At 48.5% G+C, this 14,317-nt stretch overlaps 1 protein-coding gene across 8 annotated transcripts in view; it reads right to left on the bottom strand.

Annotated features, from left to right (window-relative positions):
* Window positions 1-14,317, bottom strand: part of SIL1 (SIL1 nucleotide exchange factor) — a 94,184-nt gene that overhangs the window by 53,727 nt on the left and 26,140 nt on the right. For 6 of the 8 annotated variants that reach the window (XM_083798777.1, XM_083798776.1, XM_083798778.1 and 3 more), the window contains 2 exons: window positions 13,754-13,889; window positions 6,329-6,424 (listed from right to left, as the gene is read on the bottom strand). In XM_083798777.1, the coding sequence (XP_083654903.1) occupies window positions 6,329-6,424; window positions 13,754-13,889 (232 nt within the window). The remainder of the gene's footprint in view (window positions 1-6,328; window positions 6,425-13,753; window positions 13,890-14,317) is intronic. The other 2 variants (XM_083798782.1, XM_083798781.1) reach the window with 1 other exon arrangement.

Here is a 14,317-nt window from a genome sequence, read left to right as displayed (position 1 = left end):
CGAGCAAGAGCCCGGGCTCTGGGTACTGATCACAACGCCAGGAGCTTCACAAGAGCCTGGCCTCTGGTGTGACAGCACTGCTACAGTCCCAGGAGGACGTGGCAGCAGGCAGGGACATGGCATGGCAAAAGTCCCTCGCAAGGAACCTACCTCTTCCCAGCTGTCCTCCTCCACGGCCACGGCAGAGCTGGCAGACACTTTGGGGTCTTAGGGGTAAAAGCAGGCAAGCACGAAGCACGAGTTAAAGACACGCACAGAATACAGGGAGAGCGTTACAGCCACTGTCGTTACCCTCTGGCTAGGGTTACAGAGGTTCCCAACAGCCAGAGCATCTGCAAAATAAGGCGAGACAGTGATATGCTGCAGAATGTGCTGTGATTAATGAGACTGCAATTTACGTAATTATATTAATGCAAAGTACACTTGGACCAATAAGTTCAAGGAAACTAATGACACTTTACGGCGCAGTTCAACACTGAGCAGTAACTCTGGCAAAAAGAGGAAAAAAAAAATAAGGACCCTAATTATTCAGCAGTTCTTCTCCTCGCAGATTCTCAGGGTCAGCTTGGAGGAGAAGGTGGCCTGAATTATATTTTCGTTTCCAGAACATCAACAGAATTGCTAACTAAGTTCCAGCGGCAAGGTCGAAGCCTGCCTGTCGTGCATGCCGTCCCCTTCCCGACTGCCGGCTCCAGCACCGCCGTCAGCAGGCAGGTCTCAGGCTGGCAGTGTCTTCTGAGAGCGGGCTCAAGCCACCAGCAGCCTGTGATCCTCCCCCAGAGACACCTTTTTGCTCTGGTTCCCAGCACGGATGGATGAATTACAGCAGCTAATTCCTTAGAAGCTAAAAGCGGTCTCCGTGAAGAGCAGGACTTGAAGCTTGCTAAAGATAAGCTCGATGGGCGAACACCCCAATCCATCTGGCAGCAATTTGCTGTATGCCCACACCACTCACATATTGCGACCACACCACCAGGCAGACGTGGAGCCTGTGCTGCTAACACAGCGAGGTCTGGAGACGTCCTTCTTGCACGCCGGTCGAGCAGCAAACACGTCCACACCTGCCTGGGGAACCGGAGCGGGGCCGCCCACCGCAGCTGGAGGATGCGGATGTGCCAACTCGTGCCATTGCTCCCGCTCCCCTTCCGTCCCGTCTGGCTCTCAAACAGAGCTGCCCACACTGCTTAAGTGCTGACACCCCCCGCGTGCCTCTGTCTGCAAAGCGGGTTTTACAGCAGCTCCAGACGGGGCTGTTTCCACACTGTTTCATCAAGACTTGGGCCTTGCCCCTCTGAAACGCTAAGGGCTGTTAGCAGAGCTGACCCAAAGGGCGATGGTAGGGTTGGCAGCAGCACTGAGCCAGAGCTGGAGACGTGTAATGACCACCCCAAAGAGAAGCACGACATCCCGTTACGTCCCTACGATACAGGGCACGAGGCTGTCCAAGAAGCCACCGCAGAACAAATCTGCAACGACAACACAGGACAGGAGACCACGCAAAGACACCTCCGTGCCCAACACAGAAGCACACCAAGCCCCACCGGAACACTTCACGCGGGCGGTCACATTCAGGGGGCCAGGAGCCCCAAGACTGCACTCAGGGGCTACGAGGAGGTAAAGCTCCCCAGCTAGCTCCCAGGCTCAGCAGCATCCTGCGAGACGAAACATGCAAAAAGCCAACTCGATGACTGGGAAGACTCATATAAAGTAATCTGTCACATGGCAATTTGTGTGCACCCAAATGTCCTGCAACACAATTAGAAATCAATAGCAAGAAGGAGAAACCCTCAACCACACAGTAAAATATAAAGAACACTTGTAACATTGATTTTTTTAAAAGTGCCTAAGAGAAGACAGTTGCGAAAGAGCCTGAGAAATCAAAGCAAAATGCCTGAATTGAAGCCCTTTTTCTTAAAAAGACATTAATAATGGATTTTCAATGCAAGAAGAAAAACTGAAACCCACACCAAATTCTCCTGGTAATAACAGCTTTCTGCAAAGCCCAGCTATTAACGTAACAGGGACGTCCATCAATCAAGCATGCGGAAAGTACTTGGAGAGCTAAAAAAGGAGCAAGCAAACATCTGCTTTTGGCAACTTAAATTTTGCCCTTAAATGCAAGAACACAATAAATTATTGCAAGGTTGGGCTTGAACTCATTTTCTTCCATCCTGGACAAGTAAATGCTGAGTATGGGGGTAAAGGTCCACAAGCACACTGCTCTGTGAGTTGTGTCCATGAGAAACTCGGAGAAACAGGCGTGATTTCATCTGTAGACTAAGCAACACTTGAAAAACGCCCATGCCTTTCTCAGAACCAACAACACAACATCTTCCCAACAGCAAACGAGTGGCAACACCTGCAGCGAAGCGACAGCGAACGATTCTTTGCGCCAGCAGCTTTAGCAACTACCTTTTTGGAGTTACGGAAGTTCCTCTGAACTCTTCTGCACCCCCAGCCATCCTCAAGCTGCCCAGGGCTCTGTTTACAAGCTGAAATGATACCAGGGTGGGATGAAAAGGCATCGAGCTTGCTCTGAGGTAACAGTCACATCCCTCCTCGTTTCAGCTCTTCTCTTCCCGCTTCCGTGCAGTCCCCACAGGAAGCTGCAGTAATTAAGACAGGTCTTTGGTGCCTGCGCTTCCCAGGGCTCACATCTCTGCAACGCTTCACTCTGCAGGCCCATCTTCCCAGACAAGCACTGTCTGACTGGGGTGTTAGCAGCAAACCTAACAACTGCTGGATTTACACCAAAAGAAAAAAAACACACACACAAAAAAAAACAAACAACAACCAACCAGCTGGCAAAGAAAGTAACTGAGGAGCCCCCATGCCTCTGATATTTCCTCTTTCTTTAAACAAACTGGGTCAAAACAAGTGCTGGAGCTAATGAACAGAATTTACTGATTCAACTAGAAACTGTAGGCACCGCTGCAACTAAGTCTTAATATATTCTGAAGAGTGACACTATAAAATGACATTATGGAAGTCTGTATTTATTGTCTCCCCATGCTTTCTGTATCCAAGGTGCTATGTTACACTTAATAACAGCTTTTCTCCCCAGCTGCCAGTGTTGCAAATCCTGCCTGACACCTGACAAGCGAACGGTTGGGGTTAGCCTACCCCCCCAGGTACACACATCTCCACTCGATGTAAAGCTTTAGTAGTATGTGAAGGGATGAGCGATTAAAGCAGCACTGCCCAGGCGAGGCACGGGCAAGTACAGACCATCTCCTCATGTGCTGGCTCTGCAGGGCTCACTGTGAAGCAGCAGCAGCATCCTTTGGTCCCTCCTCCATGGACTGGACCGAAGCAGAGAAGCAGCAGCTGTCGTAGGGAGGCACCTCCAGCTCTGTGCGAGGGTGCCCAGCTCTGCTCCCTGTGACGTGCATCTCAAGGGCACCGCGTTTAGCTTTTAGACCTTGGATACAACCTTCCTCAAGCTTTTATGGAGCGTCGTGTTTTACCTGTCTGCAGGGTATTCTTAAGTCTGAAAGAAATTCGCCTTCGCACTCCGGCTGTACATGGGCAGTGCCTTGGGCTGTGGATGGGTGCTTGACAAAGATGCTGTCGTCCCACCCTGCCTGCATCGTCTGCACTGCGGAGCAGACAAAAGAAATCACATGAACCACCTCTAGTCCACTTCAAGGAAAAGAAAAACGATTTGTGGTGTGTTTTTTTTATCGAGTATAGATGAGAGTGAACAGTGAAAACAGGCAGTGTAGGTGGTTTGACCTAACCCTAGGGCCTTTGTTGTAGGAAGAGAAGGGGAGCGTACACACTCGCTCCCTGCAGAGCGGCTGCATTAACACCTCTCACCAACACAGCTTGATTTGGATGAGCCTCGGCTTTTCCTTCTCTTCTCCTTGCCAGCAAACCCGGACTTTCCTGCAGGCAGCAGGGCAAAGGTACCAGCTCTCCTCTGGCTGCAGCCTCGCCCTGCTCCTCTTGCAGGACGAGTCCTTTCCATTCTGGAAAGGAAGCCAAAGTTTTGGAAAAGAGCACCTGAGGAGATCACAGTAGGTGGAAAGATGATAAAACACAACTTAGGATGAGAATGGTGAAAAGCTTCTTGCCTCATCTTCCAGCAAAGGCTCTGGTCCCTGGGGGTGCCTTGGCTCTGGCCTCAGGCTCCAGCCCTGCTCGGCCCCACATCTCCCCAGCAGCTGGTCCCAGTCACCGCTTTGTTGCCTTTCTTCAGTGGGGTCTGTGGCAACTCTTCCCATGTTTGCTTCGTTCGGGTTTCAGCTGATGTTGGCAGGAAGGAACAGTCAGCATCACCCCCAGGACTTGCAGCTCATGGGGAGCCCAGAAGAGATCTTGTCTTATGAAAGGCACCGTCCTACAGCGTCCTGCAAGGCCCCTCGGGCGATCATCCAGCCCAAGCCCTGCTCAAGCAGGGCCGCCTGGCGTAGGCTGCCCAGGACTGCACCCAGTTGGCTTTGGGGCATCTCCAAGGACGGGGATCCCACAACTTCCCTTGACAGCCTGCTCCAGCGTTCCATCACCCCACACTACAACAGATTTCTCTACATTTAAACAGAACTCCTTCTGTTTCATTTTGTTCCCATAACCTCTTCTCCTGTGACGGGGCGCTGCTGGCAGGAGAGGAAGGCTCCGTTCCCTCGCTCTGCTGGCAGTGCTGTCCCTCATGCAGCCCCGGAGCCTGCTGCCCCCGTTGCCCCAAGGGCACTCTGTTGGTCCCTGTTCAACCCCGCGGCCCCCAGGCCCCCCCAAGTCCCTTGCTGTCAAGCTGCTTTCCAGCCGGCTGCCAGCAGCCTGCGCTGCAGCAGGGGGTTATTCTCTCCCCGGGGCACCACTTGTTGTTGGACTCCAGGAGATTCCTGCCGGGACATTTCTCCAGGCTGCCCAGGTCCCTCTGAAGGGCAGCCCACCCCTCGGGGGATCAGCCTCTCCTCCCACCTTCACATCGCAGACTGTAAGTACCAAGCCCCCATCACCTGCCACCTTCTTACAGCTCTGCACTCGAGCTACCGAGTGGCCTAATCGCTTCTGCACATTACCAAGGGCAGAACAGGGAGGCAGCTGCAATTACCAGTAACCTGGTTAGCAGGTTAAATGGTAGTATAACAGATGAAGAACGGGTGGGCTTCGTTTCAAATAATAAGCAGTTTATATCAAAAGGTAAATGCATCTTAAAAACGGTCTCGAAGATAACTTAAAAGGTGCTTTTGGAAACACCACCAGACAGAAGCAGAGAGGCTTCACTTTGGCTGCAAGACAAATGCTAAAAATAAAACCTGGTCTGGGGTTAAAATGTAAATTGTTGGTAAGATCTATTTATTCACACCCTGCAGTGATGGCAGAGACATGCAGCTTGATGTTTTTTCTTTTACTTTGTAGGACCATAGGCACATTCCTGTTATTGCCATTGCTGCTTGCAAGGTCTTTACAACCCTGAGAGATCTCCAGCAGAAGAACAGAAGAAATACCAAGTGACAGACTGCATACATTAGTTCCGTATTCAGATAACATCCTGTTGCAAGTGAATGACCCAAGCGAAACTTCCTGCAGTCTTAAGGAGTAGGGAGAAAATCAGGAGGGAGAAAAAAATCTCTGAGTTGAAGAGAGATTTTGAATCAGAAATGTTACCCCTAATTAGAATTTCCAACGCCACCATGCTTACTCCTTCCAAGATGTAAATATTTAATAAAAAATTAAACTTGAATACAGTTTTGTGAGGTTCTTCCAATAAACTGGAGTTAGCTCTACAAAGTGTCAAGACAGACCCAGGGAGATTATATTTCTTTCCCAAGCTTATGCTGGTAGAGCAGAGCTGGAAAAAACAGATATCTATTTCTTAACGCTGAATTTTCCTTGAGATGCTAAAGGAAGCTGTTTCAGTAAAGCGGTGACATTTGTTTTGGTGTGTGCTCAAGGAAGAACAAATGCAAAACAAGCTTCGAGACTTCACGTAACATCAAATAGCTGCTTTAATTTACATCTCAGACAAATTCCTTGCAGCTTCTAAAATGAAGGGAGGGCAGAGAGCAAAGAAAATACTCTGCCAAATCAGGACAGCATGATGGATATCTAGACTTTTCCTCAGAAGAGCAAGGTGCTTTTAAGCCAGAACGGAGGAGGCAGAGCACCTGGCTCTGGAAAGGGTTTGTGGAAAAAGAGAATCTGTTACTACTGCGACCCCATAAATAAAAGTATGGAAAAATTAAAAAGAATAGCTGCAGCCTCATCTGAGCATGAGCACTGATTGTAGCCATGAACTGTGAAGGACCAGGATGAAATGTTCCTCACAGGGGCCATTTCACCGTGTGCCGAGTGCCCAGAAAATATCTTTGTGCTCACCCACCTACAATCAGTTTCGTAGAAATTCTGGTAAGCACAGTCTTCGGGCACAGACAGGAAGGAACAGCCAGAGCAGGACCACGGGAAAAATATTTTCTCCCTAATTATGAAAAAGACAACACTGTGAACTCGACAAACACAACTGGGACTACCACCACACACTGAGGGTACGACCACGTCTGCGCCTCGTACGAAGGGTTCAGAAACGATAGCTCTGGCCACAGGAGAAGGGAAGGTGCTCAGACTGGAAATTCAAGATTGCTGAGGCTGGATGCACTCCCAAAATGTTTTCCAAGAGGGAAAACATTTTTCTTCCAAAGCACTGTTACAAGCTTGAAATAAATACACAGACTGTTAGATAAAGACAGAGATAAAAATAGGCCCGTTATTAAATACCTCTTCTTTAATGAGGTTCATCGTTCTAAACAGTCATACAAAGGTTATTAACATTATTAGAGAAAATATAGCATGCTCGCACATAAAAACCATGGCAAGATATTTCTCATCACCCAGCACACACTGAAGCATCTCTCAGCAGCTCAAATCATCCCCGGCTTGGCTAAAAAAAGATAAAAGAGAGGAATGAGATCTCCCCTGTCTGGGAAACCATCTCTCCTTTCAAAGCATTTTTTCTCTTCCAAACAATGTAAATTTAACTATGTGAATGATTCCCACTGCTTACACCTACTGCAATACAGCTGGTATGCTTACTCTCGTAGCTAATGCTACATTTACACTGTAACACCAGCCAGAGCATCATTAAAGCTAACTCGGAAAACATTTTGAGAAAATGCAGCCTAACCTCCTATCGCTGCACAAAAAAAAAAAAAAAAAGCCCTTGAACCTGCAGCACCTCCATCACCTGGATTACAACTGCTTCAAACCAACCACTAACACGCTGCGGGGGGGATGGAGTCCTACAAGCAGGAGTCACCAGCTTGTCTCGTGTGGAAATGCAGCAGTACAGAGCTCAAATGCTGGACGTAATTGAAAAAAGTACCGGCTGCGTATTAGAGAAGCTAGCAAACTTTTATCTGGGTTTGGAGAAAAAAACTGGCTCCCAGTTCACTTCTCTGAAGCTGACACCGTCACGGACATGCTGGCAAGAACATCGGCTGCAAAACCTCCCAGGTCACAGAGAAGCAGACAAGAAACACAAGGAAACAACCCCGCAGCCAGGACGGTGCCTGCCGAGCTCCCGGTGTGTGGCACCAACCTGCTCCTCCCGCAGCACCAAGCAGAAAAATGGTAACCACAACTCCACTGCTACGCCTGTCCAATTACTTGTCTTCTGCGGGAGGTTCTTCCTGTGTTTTTTTCTCTTGTTTTGTTCGTCTGTTTGTTTTAAATGTGTCTGTTCAGTTGCTGGCCTACAGAGGGCTGCTGTTTGGTTTTGTATTTCATAGTGAGAAAGGAAAAGGCTCTGCACCTCTGGTGTCTGCCAAAGGCCAGCTTGGTGCCTGAGGACCCAGGAACAGCCACGGCTGTTTCCGCTAGCTGGGCCCGAGGCAATGATGTTCCCAGCACCTCCACAGCTGCGGCCACGACAGCACCTCACCAGGAGGCTGAAAGCTGCTTTTATAGACAGTATTTCCACATCCAAGAGCGGGCATCCTTCAAACGGTGCCTACCCAAACACACAAAGCTCCTCCGCACATGCCATCTGGGCATCAGCGCTGGGATCTTGCTTTGTTTTACACTCCTGCCTTCCAGCGCATCCCACCAGAGCCAGAAGCAGCACAGGAGGTTTCAGCTCGGCACCTTTGGCCGAAAAGACTTCTGGTGTAAGGAAGAATTAGGCAGGAACTTGTAAGGAAGGCAGCCTAGAGCGGATCGTCCATCCTGGGATGTGAGGGTGAGAAGCACATGAGGATGGGGAAGCTGAGAGAAGGGAGCACAAAGGCATGCGGTAAGAAACCGGACTTGGAGGCATGAGATACTTTTCAGATATCAAAAGCACGAGGATAGATGGAAAACAGGCAGAAGAGCTACCAGCAGCCATAACTCCAAGCTCTGAACATTTGCAATTGCTCTCTGGACTGCCTGGGCTTTCCTGTCGGCTGTAACCAGCCTGCAGCAGTCCCTGTTGCTGGCAAGAGCACACTGTAACACCACCACAGTCAAGATTTCTCCCTTCTGCAGAGCAGTAGCAAGTTCAAAAAGAAAAGCAGAAAAGAACTGGAAAAGCAGCATTTCATCTGGTATAAATGAGGTTCACACACGTCAGGCTTTGCAAAAACAAGCATATCCTTGTGGCTTACCGACACCTCTCACAGCCCCCCCTTGCCAGTGCTGACACAGATATTTCAGAGACCTGCCTAGAACTGCCTGAGTCAGGTCGGGGTCACCCAGAAGCCAGAGATTTGGACAGATTCATTAATTCAGCAAAGCAATTAGCAGGAGGCAGGTCAGGCCACCCCGGTGAGCGGCACAAGCGAGACGCCCACCCAGAGCCAGCCGGGCTGTGGGACGGGTCTGGCACGGGACCACTGAGCCAGGGGGTCCCTTCGGATGGGGAGGAGAGTGACAGAGACTGGCAGGGCACCTTGCGGATCTGTGCGCGCAGCCCTGCTCCTGCTGTCACCTTCTCCTCCCAGCTTTAAAAAGCTCTTCCCAGCTCACAGCCGTGTTGGCTCGTTTGGAGGCTGAGATCTCTTGAAAGGAAGACTGATAACGAACCTGGACCCAGTTATTCCCCATCCCGAGTCTTGCTCTTTCCAGCAGCATCACAGCAAGACTTTCAAAGGAGCTTTTAAAATTAACTCCCAATGCAAATGTTGTCTTTGAGAGCCATGTTTCCACATGCATAAAACCTTGTTTGCGCAGCAAATGAGACCCAGGAAGACCTGGGACAAACATGAACAGCAAAGATAGCTACTGACAGAGAAAGCAGCCCGAGGACCTTTGGAAGCTGCAGCCATGGATATTTAAATGCTAAGTGATGTATCATCAGCTCCCTGCTGAACTTAAGATGGTTTCATCTTCACAGAAGCAGCAACAGCAGCATGCTCACATCAACTTCTCTCTTGCAATTTGATCAACAGCGGCAGTCATGGCTTCTTATTTTTTTAAACTGCAATATAATTAGGCACTTAGGAAAATGACTGCACAGTGCAAACGCTACAGAGTAACTGCAGGTAGCAGCACGGAGCTCTGCAAGTCACACGTTTAACCACAGCCCAAGGTCCGGGCCAGCCCAGCTCCTGCAGCGTATGCTGCACCTGAGCGGATGCCAAGATTCGGTGCCTGAACCTGACAGAGACCCGGCGCTGCAGCCCTTCAGTCCCCAGTTCAGGATTTTGCTCTGTTGCTCAGGTCCCGCTGCTCCAGACCAAAGGAAGCCCTCCTGTGCCCCAGTGCTGGTTCCTCTCAAATGGAAAGCCTGCATAGTAGACGGTAAACATTTTGATATTTTCAGCAGATGAGGCTCTCATTTGATCCATCTGGATTTGGAGACTGGACACATTAATTCACAACTTTAAACTGACAGCTCAGAAACCTGCCAGCGAGCTCCTGCCGCGCTGGGGAATACGAAAGTGCTGCTGTCACCGAGGTGCACAGAGCCCGGCTGCAGCCCAGGCCCCCCCGCCTTGCTGGTCGCTGCTAAGGGAGGTGGTGATTAACCCCCTCTTCCTTTCCCAATTAAACACTTGCCTTTTCTGCTTCTTCAAAGCAGCAAGAGGATTACACAGGTCTCTAAAAACTCAGTGGAGAGAAAAAGTCAAAGAAGAAAAGGGCTAGCTAAGAACACAAACCTCAGTGATAATGAAAAAAGAAAGAAACAAAAAAAAGGAGCATATCACTGAAACCGGCCCAGAAGGATTGCTCAGCCCCGCTCTCCACACTCCCCGAGCTGGGGCAGCTGCAGGAAGCACAGGGCATACCATTACACACATCCACTGCTCCGATGTTCTGCCCCAGGCATCTGCCCTTGCCATGGCCAAGACAAGACGCTGGACTGATATAAACCTTTGCTATAAGCCAGCACGGCCTTCTTAAATTCACACACTAAGTTTCCTGGCATTTAGGATCTCAAATAACGTGGTTCTCCACAGAGTTTGCCACCATATCCTTTTGCTTGACCTTCACAGCAATGCCTTCCCAGAGGAGCAACTTCTGATGCTAATGTCAGGTGGAAAAATCTGCTGGTCGGTGATGTGATTAGCTGCTCAGAGCAATCCGATTTTCAATCATCAGCAGGAATGGCTCTCACCCTACGTTTCCCTGTGTTTTGTTTAGCAAAGTGCCCAAATGACAGAAATAAGTAGTGCCTTGGAAATGAAGCATTAATGTGCCCGAGGACGTTGTGGGGCAGGTTTGAGGTCACCTGGAAACATGGAATAAACGCATTTATATGCAGGAGCGCAAAGAAAACTGTCAGTTTGACATAGAAGACCAGAACAGCTGTGAGTGCAGTAATCTCAAGGACAGTTTTGTCATCATGACTGTCCAAATAACCACAAGAGGTCCCCGCCTCGCAGATTCCCCACCTCTTCAACAAGAACACCCTCCAGTGCTTCCCATTGTCTCTGCCACCCCAAAGACTAAGGACCAGTCTTTGGTTCCCACAGCCAAAGAGTGCCTTGAAAATCAGTAGGGTGTTCCTGTGTGCTGGCAGACTCACCTCCACGCACTCGGAAAAGCTCGGCATAAGAAACAACAAAGCAGGCCACTTCAGCTAGGTTTCTCCAGAGAGCTTCTGACTCATAAAGGTACTATCATCTAGTACAAGTGCATTTAAAAAGGAAAAAAAATGATAATAATATAGGAAGCACAACATCAAAAAAAAAAATCTGTCTCCATGATGGAACCTGAGATGAGAAATGATGCAATCACAGGCTGGAACATCCGTTCAGAGGATGCTGCAATCCCACTCATTAAAACCCAGGTAACCTGCAAGTGCCTACAGGTGCAAACCAAGAAGAGAGAGAAAAGCCCTGCAGATATCTTCATCATTTCCTCCGATGACGCCTAAAAGACGCGTGGAGGAGCCGGGAGACTTTCCAAGGTGCACATATCCTTTCCATCTAACCCAACAGTGCCTGGTGCATTATTTAGTGCCATGTGAAAAAGAAGCAATGCCTGACAAATATGTTAAAGGACTTTGTGAAGTTTCACCAACCTTTCTGCAGCCCGTCAGCTGCCCAGCTGGCTGGCAGAAGAGACAGCTGATCTCCCCGCTTCCCGATTACAGGCGGCAGAGCTCTTCGGGTAACTGTCTCTCCATGTTTGCATCCAGCTACCTTCAACAGCTTGAAGCGTGCACAAAGCACAGGAAGAATTTGATCAAAATCCAGCTCGCATTTTAGGCAGCGAGGAAACAACTGTACAAAGCAGCATTACACATACAGTAACAATTGAATTTTGTGGAGTGATTTGACAGGTTACAGGTTGATGACACTGCTGCAGTCTCAGTGGAAAAGCAGTTTGATGCAATTAGCAGCAAGGAACAGGAAAAACAGCAGAATAAAACTGGAAATACACGTATGAAATATGAGCAACCATGGGACTGGACACAAGCATAAAAATCAGGTGTTAACCTCAGAACAGGAACAAGATGAAACAGGAGCGCGATAGGGGCAAGGCAACTCGGAGCTCCCTTCTGCTATTTAAAATTGAAGACCCAGTCTGAGCGACGTTTGCTTCCGCTGGAAGAGATGGGCAGAGTTTGCTACACGGAGACGATAGAAGATGGGAGGGCATCCTGGAGAGCCGGGCAGAGGAAAGCAAATTTCTGAGCGTTTGAGTGCAGCTCCCCTCAGCCAGCGTCAAGCACACCCCAGCCGGAGCAGCCAGGAGGGCGCTCGGCTACCAGCGTGAGGAATCACAGCACAAAACGAGTGAAGGTGCAGAACCACCGGACCTGTTGCGCTGCCCACCTGTGTTCCTCTGTTAAATGACCCAAACACACGTGCTAACTATGCGAGTCACACAGCCACGCACAGGATTTTACCCCAGTGAAACTTGCAGGAGACAAAAAACAGGCCGGCGGGAGGGAAAGCCAAGGAAGACTTCTTTTTCCCAGATGTTTTGAACCAAAGCCTGCAGGCGCACCTGTAACGAGGACCTGTCATGACTAGACAATGAGGCAGGCCACCAGGTAAGCCTTTTACAGCAGTAATTAAATTCTTCCCTTACAGCACCCAGTGAATGTTGACAAGCTCCCCACTTCCATAAGTCCTTTACTGCACGTACCTAATGTGGAACTGCTACAAAAATAAAGTGGAACAAAACACCCAAACAATGGAGAAGGTACTTTGGAACAAAAACGGCAATGACATTTATAATAACTGCAAATATATCCATATTCTGCTCCAGCAAGGGTGGTGGGGATCTGCCAGTCTGCATACTGAGTAGGGACACCACACGCCTTCCATACATAATAGTAGGAAAATGAAACGTAAGTGTATACTGCAGCTTTGTGAAATTTAGGGCCTTTTGCTAGACATTTATGTTATAGAAAGATTTGCATTTGAAAAAGTCATTTTGCTCTATCTGGCAGAAATTTCAAGACAAATGGATCCCATATTTATTCTTTCAATAATAATACCGAGCACTGGATAGAGCTCTTTGAAATTCAGAGCACTTTATAAAAATTAATTACTACTTAGTTCACTCTTCTGAGGTGCAAAGGTATTACAGCCACACGTACACCAGGACACCAAAGCACAAGTGGATTAAACACCTCGTCCAAAACCACAAAGGCAGGCTTACTGATCATCCTAATTACTGAAAGGTGTGTGCACATGCATCTGTGTGTGTTTAAAAGGCCTCTTCCTCTTCAGAGCCTTGCCCAGAGTATGTGTTTTTGCAGTGAAGCAGCTTGCTCAGCTGGTGTCTTCTCACCACACGTCCCATACCAGTCTAATAAAAGATATCAACCCAAAATAAGGGAAGAGGTTTTTTTTGTGGGATGTAAGGGTTAAGGTTTGAGGGATAAAAGCTGGCTTTCATACTGCTAAGGAACAGAAAACCCATTGTTAAGAAGCTGTGTAGTGTTACAGTGACAATTCTTAATCAGATTGCCACTGAGCGGCATTTCATCAATCCACAGTGGAGCACAGCAGACCTGAGATACTGCGTGCCAATAAATGTTATAAAATCTGTCCCCTGACAAGCACACAAAGAGAGAAAGGGCTTTGGAGCTAGTGACAGGGACACATCACCACCTACAATTTGACTGGCAGCCCGCTCGACCTGCCCTGGTGAACCGAAGGCGCTTTAGCAGCCGCTCCTGTTCCTGGCAGGTTTGGTGACAGTGGCTTTTCTCTGTACTGGGTCATTGGGTCTGTACCTCTTTGTCTGAACAGCAGCAAAAGAATACATTGTCATGGGAACAAACAGGTATTTTTAGTTTTCTGCAGGGCTTCTGCCGGCGGTGTCAGATGGGGTTTCGGAGGGACACTATGATTATTCAGCAGCACGTTACCTGGACGGAGAGCTTGCCATTGATGTGTGGGGTAAAACACTTCCAGGTCCTCAGGATCAGCATCATCGTCTGCTATTGGCTCTTTCCTGCTGTCATCTTTTATGTCGCTCTCTTCTATTTTTGTAAGGGCAAATTCCTTTTGGACAGAAGAGATTCAGCTCATTAGCAATCGCATCTGGGTAATTTAGTGCCGGCTGAGAATACAAAATTTTTCCCTCACCAGCAGATTTTTTTTTTTTTGACATCCGAGATTCTTTCCACATGGTTAAATTTAGATTTAGAGTATATTAAAGGTTAAACATGCATAACTAGCATGACATTTGTGCTGAACAAAGCAACACAGCTTATTTCCTATTCCAGTGCAGGCTGCAGGCTTAACACAAGCTTTTGCAGAGCCTCACCTATCTTAGAGTCAGAGCAAGGAGCCCTGACTGTTACTAGGGTTGTGTAACATTCCAAGACCCTGTTTTCCCTTGCCTAAAAATATGTCAAACTTTTAACTTTTTCAGCTGAAATTTTCCATGCTAGTAGAACGCCTCAAGCATTGTTTTTTTTTGTTGATTT

This window comes from Anser anser, assembly GCF_964211835.1.
Source record: "Anser anser genome assembly, chromosome: 14".
NCBI lineage: Eukaryota > Metazoa > Chordata > Aves > Anseriformes > Anatidae > Anser > Anser anser.
This window is presented reverse-complemented; position numbering and strand designations above follow the sequence as displayed.